General features: G+C 40.9%; 1 protein-coding gene across 2 annotated transcripts; it reads right to left on the bottom strand.

Moving 5' to 3' along the window:
* Positions 1-697: 697 nt before the first annotated feature.
* On the bottom strand, positions 698-18,546 carry armc8 (armadillo repeat containing 8). Of its 2 annotated transcripts, XM_077616432.1 has the most exons (22): positions 18,240-18,545; positions 16,031-16,107; positions 15,417-15,488; positions 12,462-12,604; positions 12,264-12,361; positions 12,083-12,175; positions 11,923-12,003; positions 11,496-11,571; positions 9,511-9,601; positions 9,381-9,441; positions 9,113-9,313; positions 8,947-9,042; positions 8,576-8,658; positions 8,147-8,228; positions 7,085-7,171; positions 5,693-5,785; positions 5,447-5,596; positions 4,561-4,656; positions 4,397-4,492; positions 3,611-3,683; positions 3,049-3,142; positions 698-1,138 (listed from the first exon to the last, which is right to left on the bottom strand). In XM_077616432.1, the coding sequence occupies exons 1-22, from the start codon at positions 18,282-18,284 to the stop codon at positions 1,105-1,107; spliced, it is 2,022 nt and encodes a 673-aa protein (XP_077472558.1). In that variant the 5' UTR covers positions 18,285-18,545; the 3' UTR covers positions 698-1,104. The 2 variants fall into 2 exon arrangements, with proteins under 2 accessions (XP_077472558.1, XP_077472559.1); XM_077616433.1 differs by lacking the exons at positions 5,447-5,596; positions 5,693-5,785 and having other exon boundaries at positions 18,240-18,546.
* Positions 18,547-18,571: the final 25 nt, after the last annotated feature.

The raw sequence follows: 18,571 nt of genomic DNA, 5'->3' as shown, positions 1-18,571 counted from the left end.
AAATGACAGCTGGCCACAATGGGCTATCACTCAGACAGGACACCAGGGGGGAACAAGCTAAACAAAACCAAGCAACCCTAACATGATTCCAGATCAAGGTGGCCTAATGAGTTGCCTCTGCAGGGTGTCTAGGCTCTCCCTTTTAGATCGAGTGACAAAATCGATCAACTACCAGGGGCTACGAGTAGAGCTGCTGCTCCACTGCATCAAGAAGAACCAGAGGTGGATTGGGCATCCGTTTATGATGCCTGCTGACACCTCCTTGGTGAGGAATTCTGGGAATGTCTAACAGAGGATATTGCGGAGGCCGGAACGCTTTGGGAAAGAGATGAACAGCTTCTCTGATAAAGGTGCTGCCGCCGTGACAAAATGGATCCATGGACTTCGACTTATAGGAAGAACAATGAACGTATGAACTGCTTTGTAGGGACTGCATATATTTTTAGTGAGAACATTCAGAGTATCAGAAATGTATGGGAAAGACCAAGTAAGGGAGAAGACAACATATGCTGACTTTGTCCAACTTATTATCCACACAGGTGGGCTTTTCTCAGAGTATTTTCTTGTAATTTGCACAAAAATTGGGTTTGTCGAATTGCTTTAACACAGACACAAACAGGAGGGCAACAGTGCCGAGTGTGGCAAAACAATGGCTTCAATTGGAACACCTACATGAAATGACGGGAAGACAGAGGAATAACATTCAAAAAATAGATATATTTATATGCTCATATTTATATAGATTTATGAGGTATCTATACACAAGAATGAAAACATCCACATTTGAAAATAGCTGATTTTGTGTGGTTCCCCTCTTAGTGTCCTTTTGTCTTGAGGAAAAAGAAGCAAAGCACCTTCTTCTATAATCATGTAAAAATAACAACAAGAGGAAAATCTTGTCATCCAGTTTATTCAACAAGTGGAGTCCATGACAGGATAATTGTCACACCAAAAACCTCCGAGCTTCACAAAAAATAGTGAGTCTCCAAACCGTCAAGGTAAACTGGAAAAATACCATTTGAAAAAAGGTGTCTTTGTGCAACTCAAAAAGTCTCAGCTGTTCAGACAATAACAGCAAACGTCCTCCCCGATGGGTGCTTGTGTTCATGCCAGGTACTGCTGCATGGCCACCTTGGCCCTGTAGGGACACCAGAGTAAATTTATTCAGTTTGTTTTGTCTATAATCCTTATAAAGCGTGATTTATGGGTGTGTGAGTGTAAGTTAAGATTCTCTCGCTACGTTTGTCCAAACCGTGCAACGTAGAGGGTTGAAATTTCTTATGGTGGCCAGAAATGGCTGCCGGATCCTAATGGACGATGATTGAATTTCTTCACCTTGTGTGTGTCAACTCAACCTTTATTACAGCTGATTGCAGAGTTGATGTATGAATCGTTCTTTTTACATGACGTGCCCTAAACGCACCGCATAGCTGGTTGGTCCGCCAGCGAGTTTCTAGGTGCTTCCTGAAACACTTTTTTTTTCTATCGTGACGGGAGTTATAAAACATCCACCCATCCATAGATCACGCTTTATCTATTCTCTAATCCTTATAAAGCGTGATGTACGGATGGATGTGTGTGTGTGCACCTGGAAACTCGTTGGTGGAATTTCTTGCCAAAATGACGTTTGTAAATGACGTGGAAAGGCGTCTTGGGTCAGCGCGTCCAGCACCATCGTGTCTCACCGAGTATTTCCGTCACGGCAGGAAAAGTGTTTCGGGTAGCAGGAATAGATAAAGCGTGATTTATGGATAGGTGGATGTTTTATGTTAACATTCTCACGCTACTTTTGTCCAAACCCTGCGTCGTAGAGAGTTGACATTATGGTGTCCAAAAACGGCTGTCGGATCCAAACCATGCATCATAAAGAGTTGACATTATGGTGGCCAGAAACGGCTGTCGGATCCAAACCGTGCATTGTAGAGAGTTGACATTATGGTGGCCAGAAATGGCTGTCGAATCCTATTAGGTGAGTGATTGGATTTCTTTACCTTCTCTAAGTATGTAAACTCAAGCTTTGAGCATTTGCAAGTATTATCGATGAATATGCCTGACCTGAAATATGTTAGCTTGCTGCTCTCTTGTGGTGGTTTAAGTTAGTTGCATGAACTACGCAACAATACCACTATTGTGTGAGTATTTATTTTCACTTTGGTTTACAATGTTTTACCAAAAATAAAACCCAAACATTGCTTAAATAGGTAAAATTCATCAGCCTTTCTTTTGAAATTGACCGTCACTTTTCCATACTTATTCCTAAAAGGCATACTCCTGCTTCTGTATATATTATACATTCCTTTTTTGCATACTTTACATATGTTTGCACCGTCATTTTCACCAATTATGCCAATAAAGAGGAGTTCTCATTTTGTATTGAATTGGGAAAAGCGTAAACAATTGAAGCGCAACAAGATGGCAGCACAATCTTCCCAGAGGCTTCTACCTCAGCGGGAGCTCAAGATTCTGCATCTATATCCTGGTTACATAGCCCCGACCATGCTCAGATGCCTATTACTGAGTGTGTGGACTTAGCAGGGGCAATATCAGCTGTGGGGCCAGCAGAAAACAGGGACGTTCGTATGCCCAGGTGTAAGAAAAAGTCTTCGGCTACTTCAGCTAATGGGGCTGGTCAGACTTGCGCTCAGCGTAGAAGTGGCCGGCGAAGAGCCGCTAAGGCTATGGCAGCTGCTCGGGCAGATGAGACTGAGGAACTGCGTGCTATTTGCATTGGCCGAATGGCTGAATCAGCGACAGCTGCTAGCGCTGTTTTGGTATCCTACTGATGCTTTGGTTTGATTGAATTGAACTGCTGAATTTCTTTTCATATCATATCTGTACATTCTGCTTGATAGATTTAAAGTGCTGAACTTCTTCTGTACCACACCTGAACATAATTGTACACACGTTTGTTGTCCTATGCGTGTAACTGAAATTTTCCTTTCTCATCTAACACATTTTTCAAAACAGATTTTTATTAATACCGCAACAATTGTCTTTTTGTTCTAAACAGTTGTAAATAAGAGCCTGGGGGCGAGTTGAGGACCTGACCTGTCGCTGAGGTTGGCGTCGCAGGCCTGTGATAGTTTGTGCAACATGTCCACAAACCCCATTTCCCTTAGCTTGTCCTGGCGCTCCTGAGAACCTGAAAACAAATAGATCTAAGACATTTCCTCAAACTAGACAATGATAAAATTACCATTGATGTCATTTGTTTCCACTGAAAGGTTAAGAGGTTTAATTTTTCAACTGCCCCTTCTACCCAAAAATTAAGTGTAAAATATCAAAGTTCCGAGATCTGGCCATGCAAAAATAACTTCCAAAATGACACCATGTTCCTTTTTAATAAAGGATTGATTTTCAGTTGCATATAATCAAACACTAACGCATTATGAAAATATACTGATTTGATATGGATAATAAAGATAAAATATTCCCGTAACCATTCAAACTAAATCAGAACATAATTGTTGTAAATGGCAAATGTACAGATCAACCATAATGACTTTCTTATATTAACTTTGGTTATAAAGTTGTTTGTTGCCTTGTAACCACATGTGTCCAACCCACTGAGAATGGATGCATGAATAAAATGATTGAACCCTGTTTTTACCATCTTCCTCATTCCAGATGAGGTTAGAGATGCAGAAGGTGGCTGCAAGCTGCAGTTTCACATTGGAGTGACCCTACGGGTTAGAGAAATATGTCAAACCTTTTAAATAGTATAGCCATATAGCTGGTAAAAGGCACTCCTAGGTCCGTTTACAATACAACTATATAGTACTTTCCCAGGTGTCCGTGTTGATTAGAGGGGGTGGCATTTTGCGAGCTGAAGCAGTAAAAATTTGAAAATTCCTTCTACAGTGGAATCAATTTCTAGGTACTATTGGTAAATTACCACAAAGTAAAATTTGAATCCAGTCTGTTAGTTTCCTGAACAATGTCTAGTTTGTACAGGGACATCGTAGTGTGGCCACCGCAATACTCACACTTATTAGAATTAATTCTGCAACAGTGTCATTGAACGGCTGCCATGCATTTGCAGCACCATCAAAATTGCAAGCCACCATCTGAATTTGGCTGCCAGCAACTGCCATGTTCTTGCCAAGAGTAATTAATGCTTCTTAATTGTGTTTGTCACCTCTGAGAATCCACACTTCATGTTGGTAGAAAACAAAATATGAGACTTCATTTGTGGTCTTATTACGTGTGGCTGCAGCATGGTAGCAAAGTTAATTACTGAAATTCAAAGCTAAGGTCAGCTGAAAAAGGTCACAGCTAGACCAAAAATGTTCCGCTTTGAAGTGACACTCAGTTTCCTTCACATGATGCACCGTTGTAGACATGGTGTATAACATTGAAAACATTCTTAATACAAAAAAAATCGTAAAAGACTTACCATGTAGTATTTGATTTTTTGTAGCATGTCATCATTGGTCATGATGAGTTCCTTGGCCGTGCTTCCGTCGGCAATGTTGGCGAGAATGCACAGGGTCTGGTCAAAGATATGATTTTAAAAAATTGTATCCCATTATAATCATGGCTAATTCAGGCTCTATTCACCTGTTCTTTGACTTCCACGCTGTGCTCTGCTTCCAGAATGAGCGTGACGGCCTGCATGATTTGCTTGCCATGAGAGCTCATGATCTGATCGATGTGCTGATGGGGAAAAAAAAACACAAAAAAGTGCTTAAACAATTCTGATGGATTTGTTTTCAAATGTGAAACGCTCTATAATGGTGCAAAATAAATGTATACGGTGATATCTCTGACATGCATATGCGAATTTAAATACTATTATAAAATTGGTAGTAGTACTATGATTTTGGAAACCATGAAAAGATTGTATTTTTAGCCAGAGGATATGCAGGTTACTACAGAGGACATAAGGACATATTTTTACCACCTGCTCAGTTGTGTTCACAGATTGCACACAGCCTATACTCAATAAATCATAATATAAACGATAGATGGAAATTATGAAGAGAGAAGATTTACTATTGTTTTCACAACATGTCACCATATCGGCCAGCACTACTTTGAACTCAATTGACACTCAATATCCACTCAGTTTTAAAAATTAAAAAGCAAAACTTTTGGCCTATTTAGGTACTGTGAATACCGGAATCTGAAGATACGGAAAATACTAGTTTCTCTCATATTTTCACAATGCATGACATTTGCTTATTGTACGTGTAGTGAATTAGTCAGCCTGCAACCTCACCATGTTTGGTCATCACATTCGACATTTTAAAGATTTGCCAAATAAAACTAGACAAAAGCGTTCTAAGTATTCAGTCACGAAAATTTAGACAAAGGCTTACACATTTTGAAATAACAACAACGACTCAGACTAATATGTATTTTTGTCCAAACAACTAAGACGAAAATTGAAAGGGGTACCAAAAACAACACTGGGAAGGTAGCAAGGTCTCGTGTGTGTTCTCACAGGGCGTGTTGACAGGAGGTTTCGCAGCAAACCAAGAGTCTTCATCAGCACGTTACTGTCAGGGTCGGATAGTAAACGAAAGAGCTGCTCCGTGCCCAAACATTGAACAATTTCCACCTTTACCTTCTGATCTGCCTGGAAGGCCATATTCTGTGTACACAAGTACAGGCACACACCAATGCATAGAGTAAACAAAACTGGGTCAGTTTATTTGAAGGGGAAGCGTGTCCGGGTTACACTTCTCACCATTAGGGCCCAAATTCCGTTGACCCGGAGTGCAGGACTCTCACTTTGAGTAAGACTGCATAGCAGTTCTATGACGCCTGATTCAAGAATGGGCTGCACACACAAGCAGGCCACACATAAACATGCATATTCAATGCACAAACCCAGATCACAGACAGAAAAAAAGTGAATTTAACTCACTCTTTTGTCTATTTTACTAATTTAACTAGAACAAAACTAGATGGTTTACAGAATATTGGTTTCATCCAAGTGACCCGGCGGATCAGTGGTTAGCGCGTCGGCCTTACTGTGGTCCTGGTTTCGAATCCAGGTCACTCCACCTGTGTGGAGTTTGCCATGATCTCCCCGGGCCTGTGCGGGTTTTCTCCCACATTCCAAAAACATGCAAGGTAGGCTGGTTGGACACTAAATTGCCCCCTAAATTGTTGTGTCTCCTTGTGCCCCGCGATTCGCTGGCCACCAATTAAGGGTGTCCCCTGCCTCGTGCCCAAAGTCAGTTGGAATAGTCTCCAGCACCCCCCGTGACCCTTGTGAGGATTAAGAAGAAGCGAAAGTTGTTTGGGGTCCAGACGTCCAACTTTTTGGTGACATTAGGTGAGTGTGAAAAATTAGATTTTGGAATATTTTTTTTTTTTTTTTTATTCCTCGTGATAAAACCTTGATGAGAAGAACTTTATATTGTTTATCTAGGTAACAGGTCAGCTGGCTGGTAGTGTGCCTTGAGATTTTTTTCAATGCAAAAAGTGTGCCACAGCTCAAAAAAGGTTGGGAAAGACTGCACTAGCCAAACATGTCTTCTGAGTGGGACAATTTATTTTACAAACAAATGATTTTTCATTGAGTTTAGTTATTTTTTATTACATTGCTGCTACATCCTGGGTTTAAAAAAAGAATATATACACGAGTAACTGACAATTTACGCCAACACTTTGCTTCCAGAGAAAAATGTCAGGCAGTAGAACTTTTGAAATTTGAATAAACATGACACTGCCTATTTTTTTTGTTTCATACGTAGAACCCTTATTTAACTAAACATGAAAAAGTTGTATGTACTTAAAACAGTACCGTTGTAATAAAATATTTTTTTGAAGGAATTAGTCATTAGTTTTACTTAAAACGTTAAATTAACAAGCTTAATCCAAACCTGCTTAAATGCAGGATTCTAAAGGATATGTAGCACTCAAATAACATTTTTTTTTAAGATTGGCAAGTCACAACATTAGCTTAAGAATTCCATGTATACTATCCACCACAGGGTCAAATGACCAAAATAAATTATTCAAATGTGATACAATATTTGTTTTTGTTTTGGCATTCCTGTCCACTTATTGAATAAATACATAGTGAAATTTGCCAATGTGTGTGTGTGTGTGTGTGCATGTGCTTGTCTACCTCTTTACTAGGTGAGAACTCGAGCAGAAGATTGCATAGTGTGGAAGATGCCATAACCAAGACTTCATCAGGGGCATTTTGCAAAAGCTACATGAAAAGCAAGCACACCACAAGAACTTATCATGAAATTCACAAGTGAATCATATAATTCATTTTATTTTTCCTATTCTCTAATGGGGATAAATGCAAGAATATTACAGTAATACCTTGAGATATGAGCTTAATGGCTTCCGGGACCGAGGTCGTATGTCAATTTACTCGTATCTCAAATCAATTTTTTTCCATAGAAAAGAACTAAATACAAATTAATCCGTTCCCAACCTCTGAAAAAAAACACCAAAAAAATTTATATTACAATGGAAAACATTTTTATTTGGTAACATAACATAAACTTTAAATCTAACTTAAATGAACTTCGATTACGATACACACACACCTAAACGGGTGTAGCTTTGTTGTGCTATATCCGAGGAAAAGGTGTTAATGTATTCCGCTGCGGCTTTCGACTCGGAACTAGCCGCTCCCCCGTGCCTGACAACCCGGTGTACTATCCCAGTTTGTTCTTTAAAATTATGGAACCAGCCACGACTTGCTTTGAAGGCTTCAGCTGGAGTCTTTTTCAGACGCTTACTTTGCTTTCGAGTACATATAGATTCCGCTGTCTTTTTCGCAGATTATCGACTCGGTCACGCTATCTCCCGCGAAGGCTCTCCATCTCGTTAGGAATGCGCATGTTGGAAATGATGGTTAGCCCTTCATTGCACTGGCTTGCTTTGGACCGCTTAATTTTGCACTGATTAATGCAAAAAATGGAACCTGTACAGCCGGTGATGCGGCGAGAAAAACAGAGCGGTGCTGTTCTGATAAGCAGCCTCTCGCATACTCGGCCAGCTGGATGGCCGCATTGGGAATCATCTCGTTTGGTCGTATCTCAAATCTGTCTCGTATCTCAAGGCAAAAATTAACTATCTCAAATTTCTCGTAAGTTGGGACACTCGTGTGTCAAGGTATTACTGTATATTTAATTTTCTCATTCATTAAAATGAAACAACTTGAACAAACCTTCATAAGAGGTTTCCACACAGCGTGGTCATGGAAGCTGGTTCTCAGCTGCTGTACTGACCGCGAAAGACTATGAAGACATCTGTATATGAGAAGATGAGTATTTTATGTGCTTTACTTTAAAGGTTATGTATAATGTACCATGTAGCACACCTGTGGTGGGACGTCAGGGCCATCAGGGCCTTGCAAGGCCTTCTCTGCTGGCCTAAAAAATATTTGAATGTGGCAATATTCCTAAATAATATTGCACATTTATGAGATTATTATTGATGTTTTTTGTATGTGTCGCAGCTGTAGCTGCAGTTAAAGTTTTATAGTCACAAAATAGTTATAAAGGGTTGGTTTGATTCAGACAGAGCACTACTGAAGCCTCGGTGTGAAATGGACGGCCCGCCACTGATGCGCAAAATAGTTAAATAATGCTCTCACCTGACGGCCGCCAAGCGAACTTTAATGCTGGACTCTGATAGGCCGCTGACTATCCTGTCCATCATGTTCTCAGTCTCTGTGATCTTGATAAAAACAAGAAATAAAGGCATGTCAACACGCTGCATATTGTAGTGTTCCACTATTCCTGGTGGTTGGGGAATACCCATCTATGAACAGGATTTATTTGCAAATAATTGAAACCCCCTTAAAAAGTTTGTTCGTGCATATAGATGCCTCAAGATTAATTTTATTGAAATGAAAGTCTTCAACCCACCAAAATAAAATTTTCTGCCACAAAGATAGCAGATGATAAACCAGTAATACTTTAAGCAATTTGGCCTGAGCACAGAAACAAAGTATGGACGACATACCTTCTTGCGAATATCTTCGTCATTGGAGCCCAGCGAAGCATACAGTTTGAATGCTGCTTGCCTGAGCTCATGTGCGTGTTTCAGGTCGTGGTCCAACTACAAAAACAGAAACTCAATAAAAGCAACCTTTAAAATACTGGCAAAAACAACAGCAATGCCAACACACCCTCTTGATGTCAGCGATGGCTGACACAGAGCTGGGGTACTTGAAGTAGTCGGCCAACATGGCCACCAGGTGGTCAGTGGTGCTGGCGATCCGCTGCAATTCCACATCCGGCTCCATTAGGAAGGCCAACGTCTCAGCTCCCTCTACCCTTTCTTCCAATAGGTGCTCCTTGCTACACATGCGCACGAGGCACGGCAGTGTCTGCACCCACAGCAAATTAAGGAAAACATATCTCAAAACATATTGGCGAGCAAGAAATGAAATCCACCTTTAGGACAATGCAGCTGTCATCTGTCCTGATGGCGCCTGCGCGGCACATGTACGTGAGACTGCAGAAAAAAGAACATTTGTCAAAAACATGGCAACCTGAGGCATTTCATCAACTACACTCCACTGACCATTTGGCTGCCGTTAGTTGCATTTCAATGGGCTGATCCCTTTGCATCATTCGGACAAATACCTGAGATAGCAGCTCGCCGTCTACCAGAACTGCAAGCACAAACAAAACCTTCTCAACGTGAGGAGTGCTGGCTAAAGCAAGCTACACGCACACCACATACATCAATGTAGATGCGCTTACTGCTTTTAGAGTATACAGTGTTCCCCGATTATTGCGGTGTTCAGCAGAGCTTGACCCTAAATAGCGTATATATCTGGAATTAATTATATTATACTAATTATAATCTCAATAATATGCCACAAGATTAGCATTTTGTCAAAATAAAACATCTACCTCCAGAAACAGCTCACTAAAGTAATGGTATTGCTTTGGTCTGAGTACAGCTACAATAGTGAATAATTGTTTCTTGATTGAGTTTTTCTGCAAATAACTGAGGATATGTTCTAAAGAATAAATGTTGTGCCGCAAATATGCGTACTCGAGACAACCAACACAACACAGGACGCACATAATGTTTGTCATAGTAGCAAGACTGACCTGTAAGAGGCAGCATGGTGCCACAAGGCATCCAGACTGCCAGAAAATAGAAAGAACAAAGAGTAGTAGTAGAAGAATGAAGTTTAAGCCTATTTTCTAAAGTCAGGTAATTGAAGAGAACATTTCCTCTCTTAGGTGTGATAAAACCCAATGAGTTACTTTCGCATTTGTGTCCAACAATTACATGAGCTTTAGGTCGCTTCGTGAAATTCTATTGTTTCATCTCATATTTCAATCGCAATTACGATCAGTACATCGCATAGGCCAATACGGTATTGACCAGTAACACTAAATAATGTACAAGCATAGATATCAATCAGGTATAATTACCATAAGTCAGATCTTTTACAAAGCAAATAAGTCTTCTTGCAGAGAAAATCACAAGACAAAAACATCTTGATAGTCGGGCGCAACGAGATATCGTGACACGTAATATCACGAGATTTAAGAAAATGTATTCGTTTAATGACAAAAAAAACAAAGACAAGTATAAAAAGAAACAATAGGATTAATGTGACTGATCATGAACATAATATAAAATTGTGTGCGCGCTAGGTAAGCTTGGAAAAATACAGTAAGTGCTAAGTGCAAACCATAAAAGACTTGCAACCCTAGGTAGGTCTTCGGACAAAAGGCAGATGGCAGCTTGGACTGGTCGCAAGCGGGAATTGAGCCCATGCCTTCCCGCACCGAAGCCAGGCAATTATGTCTAAATTAGTGATTCTTCACCTTGTTGGAGCTACCAAACCCCATCAGTTTTATAAGCGCATTCATCAAACTCTATCTTAATGTAAAATAAAATATGATTTTTTTTTAATTCAAGGTATATAAATTCCTCGCATCACTGATTGGCAAAGCAATGTCACATGATCATCTGCAGCCAGTGATGGTCAAGTGGGGCATGTTATTGTGAATAGACATGATGAGTCGATGTGGGTTGACACAGAGGCTGCACCGAACCTCTGAGACCGACTCACCGAACCCAGGTTAAGAACCACTGGTCTAAATCAAATAATTTCACATGTTCCAAAGGGTAACCGGGCCTTGAGGTCTATCCAAAAGTAGCTACTGGCATCATGAAAACCACATTTTATAATGCAGGGGCCAGGAACATTTTGATCAATAGACCCAAAAAACACCCGTATTTAAAATGTTATTGCAATTCTCTTAGTCGATCCACGGTCCTAAAAAAACTTAAACCTGTAAAATGATCTTTTTGCCCATTTTTTTATGAAAGATATAGATGTATACTAGCCGCCTCTGCACAAGGGATTCAAATAAATTCATGTTCAGGCCATGTGTTGTGTGCATGCTTTGGAGAAAAGAATACTACCATTACTAAAAGATAATTATTCAAATCAGGCCTTTAGTGAGTTTGATAGCAAGGGAGGAGAAAAATGCTCAAATTTGGCTCAATTGTGTTGGACTCCAGGCTAAGTCACTCACCATTAACCAGCGTCATGGAAACCTGAGTGTTCTCATACGCCAGCACTGAGAAACATTTTAGAGCCTGCATACGGACCTGAAAGAACAAAACAGATGTGTACAATTGTGCTTTGCATTTGTTTGTATGTGCCTGATTAGTGTCAGTATGGCATTCATCAAAAGTGTGTTAATGACATTACTCGCAGCTAATTTGAAATATTAGAAAAAACATACAAGTGGAAATTAAACGTTTGCACTTATCACTGCCTAAAATTAAATCCGAATAATAGAATTGTCAAATTGAAATGTTAAAATAAAAAAGAAATGCAGTTGTGATTGCTTTAAAAACTCGAGAATTAAAAAAGGCACCAATAAATGAGAATATCCACAAGCATTGAATTAAACAAACCCAAATATAATAAACACCTCAAAGAAGACAGCCACATACCTTATTAGAAGGCGATATTAGCAAAGGGGCAATGTTCTGAATAGCACCATGGTTAAACAGAACTGTCTGGTGCTCTAGAGTCTGAAAACAAAAAAACACATGAACGAAAAATGTCTGCCATGAGTACTCAGTCTTTGTGTGAGGCAATACCAGCAAATACCTTACAACAGTGGGAGAAGATCTGCGTGGTGTACTCCTGCGTTCTATGTGACCGGCTCAGAAGAGACATTAAATGAGGGATCACAGTGGGGTCCTGTAGTTAGTAGGAACACAAACACACCAATTTCATTTTTGATGAGAGAGTATTTGATCAAGAGAAAAACTATAGGAAGTGAGCCTACAGTGTAGAGCAGTTGCACTGGAGTGACAGGACTGATAAAGACCGTTCTGAGACAACGAAGACACGCCTCAATGAAAATCAGGTCAGGACACAAGAGGCCTGTAGGCAACAACATACATATAATACAATATATAATATGTTTACTTATGATGAATACAACACTTTGCTCCAACAATGTGTACGTGCGTGCACTGCTAACCTTGTAGAAGGGCAGGGATGATGTGGCAGTCCACCAAGGACTTGATATTATTCTCTGTGCCCATGGCCAGGCTGCCCAACACTACGGCGCAATCAGTCCTTAGCTCCAGGCTGGAGGAGCTCTGCTGCAGTAGGTACAGTAACCTGTAAAAGGGACATAAGACAAATCCACTTATCCACTTACAGTGGGGCAAATAAGTATTTAGTCAACCACCAATTGTGCAAGTTATCCCACTTGAAAAGATTAAGGAGGCCTGTAATTGTCAACATGGGTAAACCTCAACCATAAGAGACAGAAAGTGGAAGAAAAAAAGTGAAAATCACATTGCAAAAATCACAATTTATTGGCAAATCATGGTGGTAAATAAGTATTTGATCAACACCAAAAGTTCATCTCAATACTTTGTTATGTACCCTTTGTTGGCAATAATGGAGGCCACATGTTTTCTGTAACTCTTCACAAGCTTTTCACATACTGTTGCTGGTACTTTGGCCCATTCCGCCATGCAGATCTCCTCTAGAGCAGTACGGTTTTGGGGCTGTTGTTGGGCAACACGGACTTTCAACTCCCTCCACAGATTTTCTATGGGGTTGAGATCTGGAGACTGGCCAGGACCTTGAAATGCTTCTTATGAAGCCACTCCTTTGCTGCCCTGGCTGTGTGTTTGGGATCATTGTCATGCTGAAAGACCCAGCCACGTCTCTTCTTCAATGTCCTTGCTGATGGAAGGAGATTTTCACTCAAAATCTCTCGATACCTGGCCCAGAGCAGTCGTCCTGGTCCCTTTGCAGGAAAACAGCCCCAAAGCATGCTGTTTCCACACCCATGCTTCACAGTGGGTATGGTGTTCTTTGGATGCAATTCAGTATTCTTTCTCCTCCAAACACGAGAACCTGTGTTTGCACCAAAACGTTTTATTTTGGTTTCATCTGACCATAACACATTCCCCCAGTCCTCTTCTGGATCTTCCAAATGCTGTCTAGCGAACCGCAGACGGGCCTCAATGTGTACTGGCTTTGACTGGGTGACACGCCTGGCAGTGCAGGATTTGAGTCCCTGGCGGTGCATTATGTTACTAATAGCAGCCTTTGTTACTGTGGTTCCAGCTCTCTTTAGGTCATTCACTGTGTTCCCCAGTGTGGCTCTGGGATTTTTGCTCACCGTTCTTGTTATCATTTTGATGCCACGGGGTGAGAGCTTGCATGGAGCCCCAGATCGAGGGAGATTATCAGTGGCCTTGTATGTCTTCCATTTTCTAATAAATGCTCCCACAATTGATTTCTTTACACCAAGTGTTTTACCTAATGCAGATTCAGTCCTCCCAGCCTCGTGCAGGTCTACAATTTTGTCTCTTTTGACCTTCGACAGTTCTTTGGTCTTGGCCATAGTGGAGTTTGGAGTGTGAGAGACTGAGGTTGTGGACAGGTGTCTTTTATACCGATAATGAGTTAAAACAGATGCTATTAATACAGATAACGAGTGGAGACCTCGTTAGACTAAGTTAGACCTCTTTGAGCTTTTTGCACCGGTGAATCGTAATATAACAAACAAATTTAAATGAACTTGGATTATGATGCAGACACTCAAAAATAAATTTAATCTAACCTTATACTAAACTTAATTCTAATTTTGTTTTACATTTTTATACCTTCTCCTAGTTGGCTGTTTGCCCCGCCTACAACCTCATGTTTACTATCGATGGGCTGTTTGCTGTTGTATTCCCTTCAAAATATTCCAAAAATGATGCACACAAATGTCCTCACAATAGGATAACGCACGACCACTTGCCAACGAGAAGTAGTCTTGAATTAGCGATCGCTCCGCTAACGGGAGCTAACAGGCTAAAGGGGGAAAAAACACTGAAAAAATGCAACACTCCGCCCAGTCCTCGCAGAGACATTACAAATAGGTAGTTGCGACCAGAGATATTACACGAGGAGTTGCATTGGGAGAGAGCCAGTGCCCCTGATGTTCTTATGAGCAGCCAACGAGAAGTAATATACTATACTCCTCGTATTAGCGATCGCTCCGGCATTCGCGCAGAGTGACGGAAAAAACACTGAAAAAAATGCAACGCTCCGCCCAGTGCTCGTAGATATCTGTTATACACGTAAGAGATGCGGCAAAAAAGACAGTGCGCTACAATGATAAACAGCCTCTCATGTCTTGGCCACCTGGCTTTCTCGTATCTCGAAATTGTACTCGTATCTCGAAATGCTCGTATGTCGAGGTATCACTGTAGTTGCTAAAACAAGCAAAAGCAAATGCAGTAATTCCTTATATATCGCAGTTAATGTAGACCAGACATGGCCGCAATAATCGAAAAATTGCGAAGTAGGGTCACCCCTATTATAACTACCTTTTTTTCTTCAGTGCTGAGTCCTAGTAGCAAGAGGGGCTTCCGCTCACAAGTTTCAGCATGGATTTTATTATTTTATGAACTTAAACAAAAAAATTAAAATAAATTCTAGTTGTTTAGTGCTGAGTCCTTGTAGCAAAAGTGGCTTCTGATTATGAGTTTCCACGTGTTTTTTCACATTTTTATGAACTTTAAAAAAAAATTACAATTTTTTTTAATGGCAAAAAAATCGCAAAGAAGTGAATTTGCGATAAGTGAAATCGCGATAGGAAGACTGTAAAGCAGGAGACATTAAAAAGTGTTAAGTCTTACACAGGGTTAAAATTAAGGGAATAGCAATGATTTTTTTTGTTTTAGAAATGGGCACTGAAGAAAGCTGAGAGAGAGAAACAGATGTGTGCACATGCTTTTTCTTTTTTCTAAAATGGCATCACAAAAAATGATTTTCAATTGCATGGCACAAGGTACAATCAACCCAACTATTGCCATTCATACAACAAAAGGTAGTGGTAGTAGGAGTAGCGTGAATGCTAGTAGCTGGATGGATGGATCAAGGACTGTACGACAGGTGGAGAGGTGGAAATAAAATTACGTACCTTTGCACAGCTCCCAGGACGATCAAATTGGCTTTCTGTTTATTGTTGCCAATAACGGCGTTCTTCATTTCACTGTGGAGTCAAACAATACACAAAAAGATGAGTGCATGAAAATAGTGTTTGTGCAGATTTGCCTTTACTTTGAATTTTCCTGTTCACAGAAGACATGGACGAGATGTGCTAACATATTCATGCAATACTACTCAACATATTTTCACATAAATACATACCGTATTTTCCGGACTATAAGTCGCACTTTTTTTTCGTACTTTGGGTGGGCCTGTGGCTTATATCTTTTTTAACCATTCTGACTGACAACAACTTGCTTTGTTGTGCTGTTTTTTTAGGCTATAGTTATACAAAAAAGTGTTAATGTTAACAGGTGCCTAATTTGTCTGTTGTTCGCTTTTTAATGTTAATTTAACATTTTTATTCTTTGTTTCTGATAAATCATTTTTTTTTATATTTGACCGCAACATAGTATATATTTTTTTCACCTTTCATTATTCATTCATTGGCTAGTGCGATTTATAATCAGATAATACATAGGGATAATGTGGTAACCAATCAGTCTTGATTAAATTGACCCATTTCTTGGTGTGAGATGAACTTACATGACTCCCTGCAGTACTTTCTGTGGGTCGGGGTCAAACAGACGGTCCACATAATGTCGACTCGTGGCAGTAACTTCCTACCGTACAACAAAAAAACATGGATTGTTAAAACGTTTAACCATGCATTTGGGGGGGTTGTAATTAGTCAAAGCAATTTTACTACAAAGGCATGAGCCATTTATTTGAAAAGTAGTGATCGACCGATAGGCGGCCCTGCGGATTTAGTGGTTAGCACGTTGGTCTCACAGCTCTGGGGTCCTGGGTTCAAATCCAGGTCGGTCCACCTGTGTGGAGTTTGCATGTTCTCCGGCCCTGCGTGGGTTTTCTCTGGTTACTCCAGTTTCCTCCCACATTTCAAAGACATGCATGGTAGGCAGACTGGACACTCTAAATTGCCTCTCGGTATAAGTGTGAGTAATACCTTGACTTACGAGTGCCCTGACATACAAGGAATTTGAGATACGAGTACAATTCCGAGTATTTGTCTTTTGGGGGGGAACTTATTTTTTGTGGGCATGGCTTCCAAGCCTATTGTTCATAGCTTTACAAAGGCCTTTAAAGATGGCCACCCCTGCTTTTAAAGTTGTAATGTCTAGTAGTTATGCACCCTGAGGCTGTATGTGACATTCATACCTGTCAACTTATACGTTTTTCCCGTATTTTATAACATTTTGGCTGATTTCAAATTGTGTACGCCGTAAAACAACTTTTGTACGTTTTCTTCATTTTTTTTTTTTAAGTACTACGTGTTTTTTTTTTTTAAAACTGATCTCGTTTTACCCATTTCGGCTCTAATCTGGATCGTCTCGGTCACTGGTAGCAGACAAAAACGTCATTGTTGACTGCTAATAGTCATGTTTTAAGCGTGATATGTGTACCCGCATTCCCCTTTCACATGTCCGCCTTTTCACCATCCGCAAGCAATGTACCCAGACAGTCAAGCAGTCAGCGTCATACAGCGACATCTACAGAATCTTGATTTTAGTGGGCAAACCGATCCTCGAGGGCCGCTGCGAGTGCAGGTTTTTGTTCCAACCGATCCAGCACAGACACCTCAGAGATTTCTGCAGCAGAACGAGAAGCACTTGACTGCAATCCACTGATTGCGCTTGTCGTCACACCAGATTGGTGGAAAGGTGTCCTCTTTATGGGTTGGAATAAAAACCCACACCTGCTGCGGCCCTTTGTGGAATAGTTTGCCCACCCCTGATTTAGGGCATACTGATTGGGCACCCCGTCTACTTTGGAGAAAATTTTAGACTTTTAAGTGCGCCCTATACGAGTAAATGTGCCGTGTTGCATTTGTATGTTTTTTTATCGCTTAATAATGGGAATTGCAATCATTCATAAGGGCAGCAATTGGTCACGGTTAACAGGTATGGACATTTCTCTGAAAGTTTCGCTATTGTCTGTGACATCCAGAAATGGGCGGCCGGGTACGAGTGTGAGCGTGAATGATTGTCGTCTCCTTGTGCCCAACGATTGGTTGACCACCAATTCAGGGCGTCGCCCACCTGGTACCCATAGTTGGGTGGGATACGCTCCAGTACCCCACACGACCCTTGTGAGGGCAATGAATGAATGAACATCCAGAAAGAGCCAGTCGTCATAGCGCCAAGTGCAACGTTTGCACAACGAATACGACCACACATCACTCATACCTATTTCCATGCATAATAAATAATGCATAACAAGGGTCAGAGAGTTTACCCATTTGACCACCAGACACCTGCTAACTTAGGATCAATATAGTTTATAGACAGAACACAAAGTGGGGTGATACTTTAAGGAATAATACTCTTTTTTGCGTTCACTTTCTTAGTGAAAAGAAACAGTAGTAGTGGTAACTCGTAGCGGTTAGCCGCTAACTCCTTACGAGAGACACTGACAGCTCGTGGCGCTCGTTTTACTTGCCCGAACAGCACACAGTGAAAGTGCACCAGAGTTTTCCGACCGGCACCGCCTGTCCGTGCGAACAATATAGAACAAACGAGTGCTCATTTTCTGGTGTCCGCTCCAGTAGGCGTAACGCTAGAGAGCTACATGTTGCAGAGCCATTGACTTAGCCTTTATGCTAACAGCAGGCAAACCGCGTTTTAGTTTGACAACTACACACTCAATTGTTTTTATCAGTTAGTACAGGACGAGAAAGAGGGGGACACAGCCGAAATGCAAACTACTGATTGAATCGATAAAAGTTAAGACTCACAGACAGCACACTGATGCGGAGAGGGGCCTCCAACAAGCACGCCATCTCTCGTCCCCGATCGGGCGCCCCAATCGGCGCAACACTTTGAAAACCCTCCCCCTCCCCCTCGGAGCGGTTTCAGGTAGACTTTTAAAAAGAAATTTGGATAAAGTCTAGCCAAGTCTTCTTTGACTTTTATAATTTAAACAAGCCAAGTGCATCCCCTGTGCAGTGGGCACGAATTGATTGCGAGCTTCAAAGTAACAGTGCTAATTTAGCGTGCTGTCCGTCTGACAGCCAATGGATTTGTCAGGCAAGTAAACACAGGCGTGACGTAAATGGTCCCTCCATAG

This window comes from Stigmatopora argus, chromosome 13 (genome assembly GCF_051989625.1).
Source record: "Stigmatopora argus isolate UIUO_Sarg chromosome 13, RoL_Sarg_1.0, whole genome shotgun sequence".
Taxonomy (NCBI): domain Eukaryota; kingdom Metazoa; phylum Chordata; class Actinopteri; order Syngnathiformes; family Syngnathidae; genus Stigmatopora; species Stigmatopora argus.
Note: the sequence above shows the minus strand (reverse complement) of the source record. Positions and strands in the feature narration are given on the sequence as shown.

Bases quoted from the DNA above. Each gene is read 5' to 3' on its own strand.
- armc8 (XM_077616432.1), bottom strand. From the start codon at position 18,284: ATGGCGTGCTTGTTGGAGGCCCCTCTCCGCATCAGTGTGCTGTCT. The intron at 12,362-12,461 runs GTTAGCAGTGCA...TGTTGCCTACAG, and splicing joins CATCCCTGCCCTTCTACAAG to GCCTCTTGTGTCCTGACCTG. The intron at 9,043-9,112 runs GTGTGTTGGCAT...CTGTTTTTGTAG, and splicing joins CCATCGCTGACATCAAGAGG to TTGGACCACGACCTGAAACA.